The following is an 18,634-nucleotide window of genomic DNA, read 5'->3' as shown; positions in this document are numbered from 1 at the left end:
TACCATCTTGGTTTGTAACCCTGTTTAGCTGAGAACTCACAATGTAGCCCAAGCTTCCTGGGCCTTGTAGAGATCCACCCCTGTCTGTTGAGTTCTAATGTTACAGGAGTGTGACACCACACCTGACTACAAAGTTACTTTCAGAATGAAGAGAATGTACCAGGTTTAGCTGTCCCCTATGGGAGAACTTACCCTGTTGGAGGAGGGCAGGAGGAGTGGGGGGAATGTGGTAGGCAGGAGAGGGAGGAACAATGAGAGGTGGATATTTGGTTGGTAAGTAACTTCAATAAAAAATTTAAAGGAAAGTATGAAGAGTTGGAAGTAATTTTTTATTTGTGAAATTACAGAAATTTGACTGAATAGGGAGGGCCTTAAAGGGGTGCTTAGTATATCCAGTGTATAGATTTAGCAAAATATAAAATCAAAGAAAGAACAAAGAACAAAAATATAAAAAAAACCCAGCAAAACAAAACAAAGAACAACGAAACCTAAATTCATAAAAACCCCAAAACAAACCAAAACTATTTACATAAGGAGTTTTTTCTTCATGCAGATGTCCTACGCTCTGTGGCTGGCTTTGGACACAAGTTGAAAGAGAACCCTGAACTGAAATAACTTCCTCAAGACAAGTGCAGTCATGCCACTTTGGGGCTTCTAGGTTAAGTCCTTGCCAAAGTTGATCTTATGTCATGTTGCCACTATATGATTCTGTCTGCCAACATGTGTCTGTGTGCCCATTCAAGAGTAAAAAATGACACAGGGAGCATCTCTTACCAAAAGACATAAAAGCTCATGGTGACATCCTTCCTAAATCATCTCTCAGAACAATTCTCTTCACTATCACATGTGCATGAAATTGAGTAGGTGCAGCACTGTACTGGAGTGAGAATATGATGCTTCCCTTGTGTGGTCTGTCTGGATAGCAGCATGACATCAACACAGTCTCCGTTGACATATGTCCCTCCACATATGAAGGGCTCAGGACTCAGCCAGCTACCAAAAGTTTGTAGCAATAAACTTTCAGAGTAACTATGAATGGAATCATATTGTCTCTCCTTGTTGTTGTGGCCCTCACTGGGACCACTTGCTGGTAGATGTCAGCTTTTTCTGCATAATTCTTGGTGTTTACTTTTTTGAATCTCATGCATCTTATTGATGGTTTCTTTATTCCATAACTAGTGAGTCAACAGACACATGGATGAGATTATGGATAGACAACCTGCAGGGCAGATGATATTTGCCTCACTGGTGGATTTCACAACTTGTAGTACATATCTTGTTCTGAGGAGGCCTTGATCATAGAGTGGAGAATGTCAGTGTTTCTAGTTGACTATGGATTCCTTCAGCCTCCTCAGTTCTCATAAAGGGTGCTGTGAGAGAAGAAAAGGCAATCAGTTCTAAAAACGCCCTTGCTGGGTCACTAGGTAGATAAATTCAGGGCCTATTCACACATAGGAAACCATAATCAAGGAAGAACTCCACCCACAAATGCCATGTTGCTGGGGATGGGATGTCATGGTGGCTCACTTACTTATGACATTTAGTGCTCCTGCTGCAGCAGCTCTGTGGTCAGGAGGCTCTCATCCTGAGCTGTGGATTGTTCCAGCTCATGTTGGAGTTTTTCTGAACTAGAGGAGGAAGTTAGTAAGGGCAGAGTCCTGGTGGGGATCCACCATGTCACCAGTCATTCAGTGATATCACAAAAACTAAATTGTGCTGGACAGTCAACACTGATCTTTGGCAGCAGTCACTGTATATACCCCTAAGGAATAAGTGTCACACAATAGCTGGGCCTTGAATTATTTTCTGCCCTTAACAAGTATCAGATGTTGGTATGAGTATTGTATGTACTGTGCTCTAATGAGAAAGAACTCAGGTTTTTCCTACAGTATAGAGACACCATTTAAACAAAAGGAGTATCATATTAAAGTCATATATAATCGCACAGTAGAGATACACAGACCGTTCATGATGAGTTTCTCATCAACTACCTCATTGTTTTCTTGTCCAATTTCTGTTTATTTCTTTCTAGGCAGGGTTACAATATGCATCTCTGGCTGACTTGATCCATATTCTAGGATGGCTACAAGAGGCCAGAGATTTCCTGCCTGTGCTCCCAAAGAGCTTGAATTAAAGACATGCACCATCACACACACCTGTCCTTATTCCTGATTTTAATTGATATTATTTTATTTTCCTCTCCATGTTATACAATGCTCTCACAGGTTTGATAGAGAAAACCTTAAAATTCCAAGCTGTGTTCCTTCTTGTTGTTTTTAGAGGGATTACATGAGCAAGGGTGGTAAAGATCGTGTTGGGGAAATCTACAGAAACAACTGAACCAAGCCCAAAGGAACTAAGGAAATTTAGACTGACAGTTGTGACCCTCTGCATATGGGGGACCGTTGTGACCCTCTGCATATGGGGGACCGTTGTGACCCTCTGCATATGGGGGACAGTTGTGACCCTCTGCATATGGGGGACAGTTGTGACCCTCTGCATATGGGGGACAGTTGTGACCCTCTGCATATGGGGAACAGTTGTGACCCTCTGCATATGGGGAACCGTTTTGACCCTCTGCTCATGTGAGACAGTTGTGGAGCTGGTTGTGTTTGAGGGGCCCCTGGCAGTGTGATCAGGATCTATTCCTGGTGCATGAACTCTCTTTCTGGATCTCATTACCTCTTGTCAGACACCTTGCTCTTGATTGATAAAGTGGGGAGAGGCTTGGTCTTGCCTCAACAGAATGTATCAGGCTTAACTGTCCTACCATGGGAGAATTTACCCTGCTGGAGGAGGGGATGAAGGGTCAGGGAAGAAGGTGAGTGGGGAGTGGGAGGAGGGAAGAAAGGGGGATCTGTGGTTGGTATGTAAAATGAATAAAAAATAATTTTAAAAAGACCACCTCATTTTTATACATAGACTTAATACAACTTTGAAAATTAGACAGCTGAATAAGGTCATGTAAAAAGATCAGGCCTCCTGCCCAGAAGGCACCTTGCACCCAGGTAATACACAAGATGGAGCCTGTCATGCTAAAGTAGTATTTCTTGACCATGTGTCTGAGAACATTGTCACTGCATGGTCTCTGGCAATAAACAAAAAGAGCTGTGTTATCCTTAGGCCTACAGCTGGGAATCTACATCCTGGTACTCTAGAGGAGTCTGTTATACAACACTCAGTGAAGGTTCTGAAAAATCCTCAGCAGACACATCTACCTGGGTTCATCCTGCCAATGACTAAACTTATTATATCCCCAGTACACTTTACATGGGAAATGCTCAAACAATGAAGACAGCCATTGTTACATCAAATAGTTACAAGGGTGTGAATCTCATCTTAGAGGTGCTAATCCTGTATAAAAATGTAGTTTCAGTCAGATATTATGAGGCACACCTTTAAATTCCATCACTTGGTAGGCATAAGCAGGCAGAGCTCTGTGTTCAAGGAAAGCCTGCTGAGAACATACCAGAGAAATCAGAAGGGAGGGATGGGACACAAGTCTACAGACCCAGGGAGTATCAAACATAATGTTTGCTGGACAGAAGTTCTTGTTGACGGGACCAGCATAATTCTCTGAGTTCTGAGTTGGTCTACCCATGCTTGGAGAAGGGAGTCTTGCTGATAAGCAAAAGCCCACAAAGGACAGAGAGCCCTGGTACAGGGGACCCAATTGGCTCCATACCCCAACTTCACTCTGGGTTCCATCTGAGAGACAGTCAAAAGATGCTGCAGCTTTAATGCCAGGTGTTTCTGCTGTGTGACCAGCTCCCTCTGCTTCAGCAAGCTCTGCAGTCTCTCTTCCATTCTTTGCTGCTCCTGTTCATGACAAGATTGTGTCCTTAGTGGAGGGTTGAGTATAGTATAGACAATACATTCTCACACAAGTGCAAGCACACAGAGAATCCCAAGAGCTTGCTGGTCAGTCAATCTCATGAAATTAAAAACTCCTGGGGACATGAGAAAGCCTGCTTCAAGTTCATAAGACAGAGATTGACAAAGAGAGAAGCCCAGTCATCTCCTCTAGCTGTCATCCACATACAATATGCACTATACTTCCCATATGCCTCTATTACACACACACACACACACACACACACACACACACACACACACACACACACACCAGAGAGTGAGAGAGAATTAGAGAAAGGGGTAAGAGGAATACAACAAAGTGATAGAGGAGCAGTTATCTTTCGAATAAGCACACCAGCCTTTAGGAAAAGTCCCAAAATTCAGCTTTCCATTTTTGGGTACTAAAATGGCCTAGGGGAGCACACTGCTTGGTCAGTCTAAGTGGAGATGGATAGAGAATTTTTTACTCATAAACTCAAGTCTATGTATAGCAATCCTCCCATCATAATGACATGTAGCTGTGTGATGAGTGATTGATCTGTTTCTCCCCATTGACTACAGGTTCAAGAAGAGTATCAGGGATTACATGTCAATGACAAAGATTCTCAGAGGAGACTCACTTCCCAGAAATACTAATGCACAGATACAGAATGAACAATTTTATGTCATGAAGTGGGTGGATGGATGAGAAAAGTGATGAGATAGAGCACAGGTGTCTGGATGGGTAGATTTGGCAAGGATACATATGTAAATGATGCTGGACACAACTGTGACTCAGCTGCCTGTCCCTACCTCCTGTTGCTGGTTCTGGAGGTCACTGCTCTCTTCTTGATCCTTACTGAGCACTTGCAAGTCACCCAAGTGTTGCTTCAGCAGGACCCAATCCTCCAGTAGGTTCTCCTTCTCTTGTCTCAGCATATCCAATTTCTTTTTGAGCTGACTCTGCTCCATCAGGAGCCGGCTCTGCAGATCACTGGAAACACACTCCAAATAGTAAGACCATGTCAGCCAACTCTGGTCACCCACATCACTATGCCTCAATAACCCAGCCCTATCCTAGGTTCACAGGAAGATGTAAACAAGAACCTTCAACAGCAATGACAGTGGCACTCAAGGCCAAAAGCAGAGAACAGTTATTTCCTGCATGAATCAAACTATTTCTGAACCCCTCCCAAATAACAGAAATTCATGCACTTCCATAATCTAGAGGAGTACTCCACCTGTCCTAATCATTCCGCTGTCATGAGGAAACACCAGCAGGTAATGTGCAAGAACACTTGGGGAAGGAGGAGACCCAGAGGGTGCATAGATCCCATAGCAGTCAGCTCCTGCCTGACAACCCTCTTGTGATGCCAATTGCTCTTCTGAACCAGTGGTTCTCAGTATGTGGGTTGTGAACCTTTTGGGATCTAAGGAGCCTTTCACAAGGGATACATATTAGATGTCCTATGTAGACATTTACATTAAAATTATTAACAGTAGCAAAATAAACTTAAGACAATGCCTCAAAATAATTTTATAGTTTGGGGTCATCAAAACAATAAAGCAATGTATTAAAGTATCCCAGCATTAGAAAGGTTAATAACCACTGATCTGGAGGCCACTGAATGACAATATGGTGCTTGGAAGAGCTAATAGTCTCTTTAAACCTTAGCAGAACTGAGTAAAGAGGCATAAGTCCAAAGGCTGCTTGCTAATGCTGCTGGCTATAAAGCAGAAAAACCAGAAGTAGATCTACAGACCCTGCAGTTCAGAGACAAAGAAAATTGTTGTTGGCTATTGTACAACTGTTGGGATAGGGTCCCTGCCAAGATAAGCACTTACCAAAGGAAGACTTTCTCTTTGGTCAGCTCACTGAGCTTCTGTGAGGCCTCCCAATTCTCATTCTCGAAATTCTGCAGGTCTGACATGACCTGCTGATGTTCCATCTTGAGCTTTTCATAGAAAGGATTTGGCCTGTGGTAGGGCCTGGACTCAGAAGCAAAGAATTCTATGAATACAGGCCTCAAGGATCACATGAATTCAGTGTGTGTTCTATATTACTGGATTTAATGAGATGCCACAGTACTGGGACCTCTGGCTGCTTATTACACTTGCTCTTCTGGTCCCAGGCCAGCAGAGGCATGGTGTTAAGAGGGATGAAGCTGGGACTGAATGAACTCCCTCAGGAGTCCTGCATAACTTGGTATGGAATTGCCACGAGTCTATCACAGGTCTGGGCCCACCAGAAACTGCGATGTTTCTGCTGTCTTCAAATAAGAGATTCTCATTCCAGGGTGCCTATATTGACATGGAGGCTAAAATCACATCATAAACATTTCTGAGGTTGGGATGCAATACCATGATAGCTTCATAAATTCCCCCAGGGCATTCCTAGTTGGCACCAAGGTGAACAGACTGGCAAAGAGCTATGCTGCTCAAAATGGGGCTCCGAGTCCACAACAGAGAGCACACATGGATACTGAGATAAGCAACTCTTCACGGTCAACCACAGACCCCTGATTGCAGGATGAAGAGGGACACATATGCACAAACACACAAACACATAGACAAGATAGAGGGATGAGAAAGAGAGAGACATAGAGACATAGAGAGTATCAGGGAGGGGAGGGAGGGAGGGAGGGAGAGAGGGAGAGAGAGAGAGAGAGAGAGAGAGAGAGAGAGAGAGAGAGAGAGAGAGAGAGAGAGAGAAACTGAGAGAGGGAAGGTAATAAAATGCTTTCATTGAGATGACAAATTAATGCATGCAATTGTGTCATCTTAGAGAGGACCAAGAGCAGCAGACATCAGTACCAAGCCTTGCTGCCACATATTAGAATGTGGTACAAAAACCCTCCAGCTGCTACTAGAAGCATCCAGCACACAATGTCTTTCCAGGCAAGTAAAAAAAAAAAAAAACAGCATTCTCACACTAGCCACCACTTTACAGGATGTCTCCAAATGCATGCTGGGAACTCCCACACTACTGCCTCGATCCCTGAGTCATGTGATTCAGGCCATAGGCTATGGTTTTCATTTGGAGGAAGCAGAACCGTCTATGTCCCCATCTCATCCTGCCCATGTTTGCTTCAGGGAAGCATTTAGAGAAATGGTGTTGGGCAAAGGGACACCCTAAAGGTGCACCCAACCTCCCAGAAGTCCATTTCTTAGACAAAATAAACTAAGGGTGAAATTGTGGAACTGAGACAGTCATCATGGAGTTTGAAACAGTAACCACCTGTTATCCAAGGATCCTTCGGTTACTAATATGAGGCGGTCTCTCAGATCATTCCGTTGGGCGGTCATCACCTGGAGCTGAGTGGTCAGGCTCTCCACCTTCTGCTTCACCTGCCTCTTTGAGAGCCTGGTTGGAGTGGGTGGTGGTTCCTTGGAGGCCCCTGTGGGTAGATGAATGAACACAAGTGAACATGCTTTGTGAAAAGACATAGAGAACAGGTCACCCTGAGACCTGAGAAGGTGTTTGAGAAAGGAGGTAAGCAAGCAATTAAGTGATGCCCCAAAGAATTTTGCCCTGGATTGAGATGCCCCCGCTGGGCATCTTAGGTCTCCCATCTCTGTGTCTGGAGATAGTTGTCTCAGCCAGCTGGTTTCCTCTGATCCTTTAGCACATGCTTTAAGTAACTAAGGAGAGAGCCTCCTCAGGCTTATTAACAGCACTGGACTCTGAATTCAACTTGGATGCAGGGTTCACTAGTCTGTGGCTTTCAAATGCAAGATAAAATTGACACAGTCCACAAGCACTCAGGTCATTAAAAAAGCAAAAATATCCTGACAGGTCACTCTAAGCACATGGCAAAAATGGAGAATCCACACAGGGGCAGAACATGGTCACCATCCTCACCAAGATGCCTTAGTGACAAAGGAGGGTGCATAGAGATGGTGGGCTGTAAATAAATGAAGACACTGAGGTTGAAGTACATTGATGACCTGCTTTTTGCTGGGCACAGTTCACTTGAACTTCCTACCCTAATGCTGGCCTTATTGTTCCCTCTCAACCCTTACCCTCCTGTAGGATTGAAAGGCAAGAGCTCCCAGCACAACAGCTTTGGCCTTACTCGCTCCTGATTTCTGGGACAGACAAATTACTCTTCTGGAATCCTTGAATTTCAGGAGCCATGACAAGCAGGGAAGTTCAGTTGGTTCCCAGAGACTCCTACCTCCTGTGTCCCATTACTGGAAGATTCAGCTCAAGCCCATGTCCTGCAGGAACATCCCAATTTCCTGCCCACAACTTACTGTACCATCTTCTGGACCATTTCTTTCTTGTTGTTTTAAATGGAGGCTGAAGGCCAGATTGTGTCTGCCTCTCTTTGGTCTCTTTTCCTTCTCCTTTCTCTCTACCCAATAGACTTCTGAGTCTTCCCAACATGTTCATGGCTGAACTGTAAGGGCACTGAACCAACTGTCCAAGGGCAGTTGGTGTTGCTACAACACAGGTGACATCAGATAACATTCTAAAGTCTCCAGGATACAATAGAATGTCCAGGCATGAGACACCCCTGATGTCATGAGGAACTGACATTGCCTCCCTGCTAACCAGATTTCCTCATAACTCTCCAGAAGTCAGGTTTCCCATTCCAGGAATCTCTCTTGGCTATCAAGAGAAATGCTTCAGTACCCTTTTCTTCCATAACCAGAGATTGCTCTCTGATTGTTTGGAAATGCCTCAGTACTTCCATGTGGGAACAAAAGTGAGTGTTCATCTCCTATTAAAGTATATGTCCAGAAGGTAACAGTATCATAGATATTTATGTGAGGTATGACTCTCCACAAGTATCTGCATCTCCTTATTATCAAGAAGTGATAGACTTAATGATAATGGAAAGGACACTTTTAAACAACTTCCCAGTATGGAGCCTACAGAAATTACTGCCAGTAGATAATATGCAGCTTAGTTTATTTAAATTGATGTCCACTGGCAGATTGCATTAGCATATTACATGGGATCTATAGATAATCACTACCCAGTACATCAGTTTTTTAGAGTTTCTGAAAATGATCAATGAGTATGACCCAAAATTCTATCTAAAAGTCCTGGAGAGTTTGCTCTTAGTGATTTTACAGATTGTTCTTTTAAAAAGACAAGGACCATATATTTTATACACAAATTCTTCACACTCCTCAAAATGGTTAGTACCTTCCCCTGACTGCACAGCTCAACAGTCAAAACTTATTATATTCCATTAGGTTTTATTAGATATTGCTCAGTAATAGGTTACTTTTAACTCATATCATGCATATATTTGCACATGAAGGATAGAGTTATACTAAAAATGGAAACTGTAGTTGTTTATAGCATTCTTCCCATTTTTTTGTCTTTTCCTCTACACAAGCCTCTACCTTCTTTATGATGTTATTCATAAGGCTGTTTTATTCTGCTTCTTCCAATTTTTGATGTTCAGGTCTAGATGTTGGAGGCAGGCTAGGTTCTGGTGATGCTGTATTGCTCTTCATTTTGTTGTGTGTACTTCTGCCTTGATGTCTGCCCATCTCCTTGTGGTACGCTTTTGGTCTTATCAGCACACTTGGTTCAGACAGAGCTGACAGATTCAGGAAGTCTCTCTCTCTTGTCCAGATGGGAGCTCTCTTGTCCAAATGGGAATTTCGGGGCAGGATGGAAGCTCTTATCTAGACGGGAAGTCTGGGGCAGGATGGGAGCTCTTGTCCAGACAGGGGGAGGGACTTAGTACTTCCTCAACTGAATGTGCCAGGCTCTGCTTACTCCCCATGGGAGGAGCTCTGACACTTTTGGAGGAGGGTGGATCGAGGGTAAACCTCGGGGAGAAGCAGAAGGAGGGATGAGACAGGGATCTATGGTTGGCATGTAAAGGAATAAAAAATGTCTTTAGAAAAAGACATAAAAAAAGAAAAGCCAGACAAAAAAGATTCAGGAGCAGGAAGATGCTGGAGTGTTCAGTGTTACTTTCCTGCAGGGTCAGGGACAGAAAACTCCAAGTTCAAGTAAGAGATGAAACAGCAGCCAGATCTATCTGTGTCAGGAGACACTGGCAGGTACTGTGAGTGGAACTGGAGGCAAGTGGGTTCTTGGTGAGGAACAGCAGTCTGACTTCTGTGTGGATGAATTTCTCTAACAACAGGCCAAGGCAATGGGCTTCCCTCACATTTGCCAGCTGTGATGATTGTATTTGTATAACACTGCTTTCCATGTAAGTAGAAACGTGATCCAACTGTATAAATGATTGTGATACTGAGAAATGCCTGACTATGCCCTTGAGTATAAACCCATCACAAGAAAATATGTTCATCATGAATGTTAGCCCAAAAGAGAATTTGTTTTGTAAGTCAAACATGATTATCTATTTTCAATACATGTCACAGTCTTACTTATTCTTTTCTCCTTTCTCCTTAATAACAGAATCCTAGCTGTGAGTATGCCGGTTGCATATTTGTAGAGTGGGTTCATTTACCTTGTGCTACAGCAGTAGTAACAACAGCTGTAAAGGCATGCAGCAGAAGCAGCTGCAGCAGAGCCTGGAGCCTCTGGAGAGGAAGCAGAAGCATGAGAAGCAGAAACAGCAGAAGCAGGATCAACAGCAACAGATGTGGAAGTGGAAACAGAGTCAGAAGCAACAGTTGAAGTGTTTCTGTAACCAGAGTTCTCCAGTGTGTCCTCTGGTTCCTGGAGTCACTACTTACTCTCTTCTTGAGCCTTTAAGGACAATTTGAGATGTGTTATTTTTCATAAAAAGGGAATGTTACACTGTCATTCATTTTATCACTTGTCAATGCCATGGTCTCCATTTTCGTCCACAAATATCTGTGTATTCCTTTCAATTTTATCATTAGAGACCACTAACATTTTTTAACCCCTGCTTCATTTCTACTTGAGTAAAAGACCCATGGTTTCATAAATCTCAAATCAGATATAACCAACTTGTTTTAAAAAAAAATCTGCACTTTGTTACCTAACACATTCATTTCCAACATGATGGGAAGAGGTAAACATAAAAGGTCAAAATGTGTCCTCTCCAGTCTGCACGACCTGGTTGTTTAACAGCCAGATTGAGAGAATGTGACAATGAAGGGCTTCTAGAAGGAAAGGAACCTCTCCCTTCTCCACTCCATTAATCCTTTCCCATAGCCTTTCACAATTGCCCATTGGGATCCTGGGATAGCATGAGTGAAGGTGAACTCAAAATGCATGAACAAAGTGTGCCACCAGCTGCTGAGCTGCAAGTATGGATTCTGCAGATGTCTTCTGGTTTCTCAATCCTTTTCCATGACAGTGAAACCTGTGAGATGTAGAGTAATGGCCTGCTCCAGCAAGATTGTCTACTTTGAGTAGGAATATTGTGAACAAAGCCTCAAGAATTCATTCAAAGCTCTGAAATGGTGCTACCCATCCATTTATGTCACAAAACAGTTGATAAAATTTCTACAAGGCTGACTCACATAGGTTACTCAAAGACCCATTCTACCTGCTAAATTGAAGAGGTGTGTTCTCAGGTCTTAGAGAGATCACTTGGTGTTTAAGATTCCTTGAATTCGGTTCCTGACACCCAGCAGGGGCTCAAATCTGTCTAAAACTCCAGTCCTAGGGGATCCAGTTTTTCTTCTGTCCTCTGTGAATACTAGGCTTGCACAGGGTGCACAGACATACATACAGGAAAATCATTCACACACAAGCATGCATAACAGTAAAATCAAGTGGGAGTTTTACAAACTGACTCAATGCTACTTGATAGATGAACCGTCTCCTCTGCTCTTACATAATGTCTCTAGATTTTTGTCAGTCTTCACAACTCAGTCAACGTCAGAATTCAGGATCCTATTTTGGCATCAAATACCAAATTTGCTCATTTTATATGCTACCTAAAGTTTAAAACAATTACAAAACTTGCCTAAATAATATAGCCTAAAATGGTTATAAAAACAAAAATATAAGACAGATTATTCCTAAAATAAACACATGGAAGTGTATATAATTGTTAAAAGTACTTAAAGTGGTCGTGGTGACTGATCTCAAAGATCCTAGTTAGAGATGAACTTAAACCACCATGGACATGTGAATTTGATGGGAGATTTGTCAACCTTAGATACATTTTTATAGTTCTCCAAGTCATTATTTCTTCTTCATTATGCAATTTATCATAAGACAACAAAAAGGAAGCCCCTATATTTATAACAGTTTTTGCATCTCCCTCTAGTATTTAGACAGGAGAGACCACATTACAGACCTCTAGTTACATCACCATTCCATACACCAGTTGGAAAACAGAAACAACTAAGTCAATCAAGAAATATTTTCCTCAACTCCTGTGTGGAAGTCCATGCCTTTAATATTAGCACTAGCAAGGCAGAGGCAGCTCAAATTTGAGAGTTCAAGGACATCCTATACTACATAGCAAATTCCAGACTACTTAGGGCTATATAAGAAAAGGATATTTCAAAAACAAAGAAATCTATATCTAGACATAATTTCTTGAAAAGATAAAGTTGTGATTTTTGTAAGCAGAAAATAATTGACAGAGAAAATCCAGGACCAGCTGTTCCACCAATACAAGTGAACTTTCTCTTTTCCCAGAGCTAGGAACCATCCTTACACTCATCCTGTGTCTCTGTCAATTTGGTCTGTCTTGCTGTAATCCTTAATGAAGGTAAGCATTTGATGCCTTGTTAGAGTTCAGTGGAGAAGAACTGACAGTATCTGTCTTGGTCCATCAGTTTACACTTTACACGCTGCCTATGCCAGGTAAACCTTGCTACTCTAAATCTTGTATTGGTCTGGGCTTAAATGTGTTGAACTGCAGAAATATGGTTACTTTTATATCAGTGTCATGATATGTTTACAAAGTGAGTAAACCACTGCCATTTTGGTTTACTAGATTTACATATATATTCACTATCTACATTTCAATTAGTGATATTTTGGTATGCTGATTTATCATTTGGATAACTTCTTAAAAGAAAATTTCAGTGGGGGAAAACCACCAAATATTAACAATACCTTGAGAAGAGTCACAATTTGTAGTCAACTGATTCCACAAAGTATGTTCACTTTAACTGACTTACCTTGTTACATTCAAATTTTACTTCATTTAAAGTAATGCAGACTCCACACAGGGTGCTCCAACTGTACCTACATACACACTAAGTGACTGCCCATTCATCCACCATCCAGTAAAGCCTTTGAGACATTCCTATCATTTTACATTGAAAAATGACTGTACAACTTTGGACTGTCATTCAAAAAGACATATTCATGAACTATAGACCATTTCAGTACTAAGAGATGGCCTCTTCATAACATGCAGAGTTATATAAAAATGGTAAAATATATTTTCCATTTATACAGGTGATCCCCATTGGCATTCCAATTATATCAAGCACTAATGAAACCTTTTCTGGTTGAGGAAGATTTAAGGCAAGTTCCGGCCCTATGAAGGCACTGAGATGATTTCCCCATTATTGCTACATGTCTTTATACTCAATGTCACAGTAGATCTGGTCGATTCAGCAACCATTTTTTTCTTGTTGGTTTATAAAGCTGGAAGTAGAAAAGCATGTCAAATGTGAGCCAGGCTGCAAAGTGTGTGGTCATTCTTTTTTCTCTTTAATTTATGATGGGCTACAATGATTCTACATTTTAAGAAAAACTCAAAATGCTCCTTAAACTACTTCCAGAGATTCAAGATTGCATGTTTTCCTTTCAATGGGGCAGATTCATTCTGGATGAGGGCTGAGAGACATCCAGTCTGAGGAAACAGGATCAGCTGAGGAACTGGCAAGGTGAGTGGCTGTGGCTTGTTCTGCTTCTTTGATCTTCCAGTGGTCACCCCCCAATACCTGGCTGCAGATTTGTTTTTATTAATAAGACCTTTTAAGAATCATATTACATATCACTGCTTGCTCTTAACTTGTTAGCACAACCATTCCTTGACTGGCCTTATTAGCACAACCATTCCTTGACTGGCATTAAAGCCTACTTCTTTAAGATTCCAGCATATACTGCAGACCAGCTAAGACATCCAGTCTTGAGGAGTGCGCATCTACTGCATTATTGGGCTTTCCAGTCACAGCCAGATATTGTTGGATTAGATAGAGCACGGCCTGTAAGCAATTCTAACAAATACCCTTTCCATAGAGAATCATTGTATTACTTCTGGATCATGCTGGCTAAGACACCAGGCTTGTAGAGAGGACATTCTAGAGTAGTTAGGGTCTCATAACAGTCTGAGCTCACTTACAAATTCCCAATAGTCACCTAAACCATAGTTTTCCCCAGGTGCTTGCTCACTTCAGAGAACTCAACCCTCCTCCTCGATGATCATGACCAAATTACTTGGCATGCTTTATTTTTCATATTATTGCGTATGGATATGAGGAGGGTAAGTGCCAATTTTAGGCAGTGTTAATAAAGTGAGTGTTCAACTCCCCATGGTTGAATTACTGAAAAAAATCTTAAAAAGCAGAGAGAAATCTCTAGCTTTGGAAGGAGGGGGTCCTGAATGACTTCCCCTGTGTCACAGGAGAGACTCCTGAAAAGGAAACCACAGCTTCCAGTCAGTTCATGGAGAATTAATTAGCAAAGAGGCAAAGGCTGTGCCACATGACATCAGCAGACCATTTGCTGGGCATTCTCTTGTATCCTGGACAGCTCTTGGAATCCCCAGTGATGTCACTAGTGTTGTAGCAACACTGACTGCCTTGAGGTCATTTGTTCAGTGACCACAAGCTTGGCCTCTAGACATGTTATCCAGACACAGAGCCCTGTTTAGGAGAGAGAATGGACAGCATGGAGAGACCAGAGTGAGGCAGAAGGAATCTGGTCCTGGGTCTCCCTGGAAATCATGGAGAAAATGGTCCTGGGGAAGAGGCAGTAAGTTTTGGAAGGGGCTGGGGAGCTTTCTGGATGTGGTGGGCTTCAGCTTTCCAGGGCTAGGACTAAAGAACTGGGAACTTCTGGGATGGAGGCACAGAGAAATTAATGAGATTTCTGTACCATGATTAGTTTTCACTGCCACTGGAGTCCTTTAGTTATGTGCCAGTGATAATAGGGAAAGGAGAGTACCCTGGAAAACCCTGAGGTTCTCATTCTTGACATCACAATCACTTGTATGACAGGATCCCCCAAGTGCTGCTGTCTTCCATTGATCCTTGAGGTTTCTGAATTACAAGCTGTTGATGGCACACAGGTCTCCAGTTCAGCCTGACAGCAGTTAGAGTCAGTGGACCTGGACTGAGACTGTCACCTTCTTGCCAGCTGTGGGAGTCCTGGACTGTCAGTGAGGATGGCTTTGTGAATCTGGTGACTATGTTTTGTCCCTGCATGGCTTTTCCATTAACATGAGACTCTAAAGCATAGAGCAAGTGACTTGGGCATCCCAACACTACCCAAGTGATTATAACAGTAGCGATTACCACCATGCATCTGAAAGCACATGGCTGATGGCTCTGCAGCCAAGGAGCATCCTTTACAGCGTGAGTAAGCCTTAAGAGGCTGTGCACTGAGTCCCCTTGTGCAGGGAAACAGAGATAAATAACTGACTTCTAAGATATCCACCTCCCTATAGAGAGATGGGAAACTGACATCCACAGAGGGGAGACTCAAGTCTGGGCTTTCAGAACCTGCCTGGGCAGTCTCTTCTGTCTGTCGCTTTCTGTGTATCCTTCAGTGTGTAAGAATTAATTGAGATGTGGTAGTGTAGAGGGCAGGTGCTGTGCTTTGACTTCTAGAATTGGGTATTCCTGAGATAGCTCACCTTGTCTAGCATGACTTGTCAGTGTGATATAACATCTGAAAGGACAGTTTTCCTCACAACACTCATTTGTTCTGGGATCCACCAAGTAAACTTGTGAACCCACAGTCCAGACTTCTGGTGAATTTTCAATCCAGAACACACATGGTGCTCGTTCTTCATTTCAGGACTGTCAGTAAATTGAAAAGTGTGAAATGGGGCTCTGGGAAAGTTCTATGGTAAAGGAGGCCTAGTAATCTGTCCTCTTGTGTCCTTTTCCTACTTCTCTCATGCTCTGATGGATGTTGTAATTTAAGCTGGCTGTGTCACCTTTCCTAAGGGCATGTGCATTGTCACAGGTGGCTCCAATGAAAGAATTTGGTTTTTATGTAGCTCTGGGGTTAGCACCACCGCAGTGACACACTACATACTCTCCCCATGACTATGACACATTTGATTTTCAGCCTTTGCATATCTGTGTGTAGCCTCTCACTAGCCATTCATCTTTCCTCAAACCCCAGTGTGGGAATGGAGCCTTACACTTGTGGGAGTGTTTGCTCTTCTGTCTGAGGGCTCCCTGGGGAACTCTGGTTCTTAGAATCCCCAGGCAGACATGTCACTACTTGATCACCTTTTGGTATTTTATGAGGGCTAGAATGTATTCTGCTCATGATTCGGGGTAATTCTCCTCATTGTTTATGGGACTTATTTTTGTTCTGACAGGATACCCACAATCTTCCACCACATCTGCATACTTTAATAGGCTTGGGGATTCTCCACAATGTGCTTGTTTACATCTGGGGACTGATGTTTCCTCCCCACCATCCTGACCTAATACCCTAGCAACCTTTATTTCTCATGTATTAATTAGAGATCTGAAGAAGTGATGAGCCATTTCACCAGATGTGTTTGGAATAGAGACTTCAAATTCTTATATTTGAAGTAGTAAAAATATTCTAATGAAGCAGAGAGAGAGAGATCACTGGCTTTGTAAAGACGATGTACTGAAGTTGTTTCCATATGTTTCTGGAAAGGCTCCTGAGAAGGTCAATATGGCTTTTTGTGCATTGCAGAAGAACTAGTTAGTAGGAAGGTGAGGGCTGTGGAGGTGACCCTAGTATACTTTCTCTGAAATTCTATCTTATCCTGTAGAGCCCTTGATACTCTCTGTGATGTTACCAGTGTTGTGGCAACACCACACGCCTGTGGGGTATTCGTTCAGTGCCCATAGACACATTAGCAAGATTGAACTGGCTGCTTGGGAGAGAGAATAGAGAACATGGAGTGACCAGAGGAAGGCAGATGGAATGTGGCCTTTGGTCTTAGTGTTAAGCCTGGAGAAATAAATGGTTTTGGAGAACGCACAAGTAAGTCCTGAGCAGGGGATTGGGAGCTTCATGGAGGAGGTGAACTTAAGCTGGGCCTTCCAGTATGGGGCTCAGCATCTGTGAGCTTCTGGTAAACAATGGGACAATTCTGCTTCTCTGGGCTTCTTAAAAACAGACCTAGATTCAAGAGTCTCTGATGGTGAGTTTAGGAGAGCCATGAATTATTCAGCCTATAGCTGCCTTTCTGGGAACACCTTTTTTCATTCAGACTGGCAAAGAGGGTCAGGAGAAACAGATGGACTAACGAGCTGTACCTCTCTGGGTAGGGTGTTGCTGCTCTTCATCCTAGTGGATTCCTATAGTTTCCATGGGAATCTGACACCAATAAGAAGGGAGGGAAACTCACCTGGCCATCTACCACAACCTCAGATATTCAGATGCTTTGGTCCTGGGCAAGAGTGATCAGGACTTGGTGCTGCTAAGTTCTAGGCACAACAGGATTTACCTGTATCACATCAGATATGAGCTGACACTGTTCTTCAAATCTACATGGCTGGGCTAGCTTATGCCTTCCAGAGTCAGGGGACTGTGTTAGGGATGGAGACACATGCCTAGCCATGGTTTTTGATACTGTAGCAGGGACATTTGGAGTAGCTGTTGGCTGCCAGCAGGTTTGACCTTCCCTGAAGTGTTATGGTGGAAAAGTTCCCTCACAGGTCCTGCCCCTTACTACAGAGGCTAGGTCCTAATACAAGCCTGAGTCAGTAATCTGCATGCCAGAGGTTATATTCTAAAGAAACAGAGGAGTCCATTCTTCTTGATGGTTTGGGGAAGGCTCCATCCCATTTTCAGAATTATATATGTTACAAGTTTCTGAAGCAGCACCAGGAATGTTGTCCAGTGCCAGTTTTCTTGGTGACACACACTGCAGTGCCAGTGTTCGTCATGGTGGTGTCAATGATGTCCATTGTTTAAAATATTAAGGCAAGTCCATGTAGTTAAAAGTGAGGTTTATTTTCTGGGGTAATTTACAAGTGAAGGGATAAGTTACAGGGTCTGGGAAAGGTGTAGCATAGTCTGGCTGTGTACTTGGGAGAACTCTGCTTTGTCTACCTCCAGCATTCAGGGTCCAGGAACCAAGAGAGCCAGCCCATCTGGATCTGGGGTCTTCACGTGTTCTCTCTCACTCTGCCTTCTAGGTGTGACAGTTTCCAAAGGCTCAGTGAAGGTGGTACTTCCAGATCAAAGCTGGAACAGCTACCAACTACAGGTGTCATTTCAGGAATAGAATTTGTATATTGGTGCTGTTATCTGAAATCCCACTTGTATGACCCCAGGGAAATTTCAAATCTAAATGAATCCTTTTTTCTTTGAAATCAATAGGAGTCATCTAGCTGCTGATGACAATGAAGACCACACAGTCGTCATCCCAGTCCTTCTTGATTTAGGAAGCAGGATTTTTTTCCATATCATAGGATGTATGGAGTAAGCAACACATGGTCTGGAGGTGTTGAAGTCAATATTCACATGACCCGAGACACCATCCTCTGTATTACAGGTCCAATGTGCTGTTGTTTTAGGCCTTTCTCTTTTTCTTTAAAGAGCAACCAATTTTATACCTATGGACACTTTTTTTAACCACAGTTACTATCAAACAAAAAATAATTATTTGAATTTTTAATCTTCAATTATAGAGAAAGACCAGATTCTTAAAGTACTGGGTTTCTAACTGTTCTCCTCTTACTCAAGAAA

The 18,634-nt window shown here is 42.7% G+C and overlaps 1 protein-coding gene and 1 long non-coding RNA gene across 13 annotated transcripts in view; one reads left to right on the top strand and one right to left on the bottom strand.

The window, feature by feature from the left end:
• Positions 1-310: 310 nt before the first annotated feature.
• The window catches only part of LOC143267245 (disks large homolog 5-like), a 164,193-nt gene continuing 145,869 nt past the window's right edge, over positions 311-18,634 (bottom strand). For 3 of the 12 annotated variants that reach the window (XM_076544309.1, XM_076544310.1, XM_076544308.1), the window contains 5 exons: positions 10,284-10,525; positions 7,073-7,232; positions 5,680-5,823; positions 4,648-4,828; positions 2,593-3,819 (listed from right to left, as the gene is read on the bottom strand). In XM_076544309.1, the coding sequence (XP_076400424.1) occupies positions 3,478-3,819; positions 4,648-4,828; positions 5,680-5,823; positions 7,073-7,232; positions 10,284-10,377 (921 nt within the window). In that variant the 5' untranslated portion in view covers positions 10,378-10,525 and the 3' untranslated portion in view covers positions 2,593-3,477. Of the gene's footprint in view, positions 1,371-1,531; positions 1,629-2,591; positions 3,820-4,647; positions 4,829-5,679; positions 5,824-7,072; positions 7,233-8,091; positions 8,820-9,195; positions 10,254-10,283; positions 10,526-18,634 lie in introns of those variants that run through there. The other 9 variants (XM_076544314.1, XM_076544315.1, XM_076544317.1 and 6 more) reach the window with 7 other exon arrangements.
• On the top strand, positions 7,036-10,682 carry LOC143267255 (uncharacterized). Its single transcript, XR_013042205.1, has 2 exons — positions 7,036-8,546; positions 10,232-10,682. It is a non-coding gene; the product is annotated as an uncharacterized LOC143267255 (long non-coding RNA).

Source organism: Peromyscus maniculatus, chromosome 9, assembly GCF_049852395.1.
Source record: "Peromyscus maniculatus bairdii isolate BWxNUB_F1_BW_parent chromosome 9, HU_Pman_BW_mat_3.1, whole genome shotgun sequence".
NCBI lineage: Eukaryota > Metazoa > Chordata > Mammalia > Rodentia > Cricetidae > Peromyscus > Peromyscus maniculatus.
The sequence above is the reverse complement of the archived record's forward strand: the minus strand, read 5'-3'. Positions and strand labels throughout refer to the sequence as shown.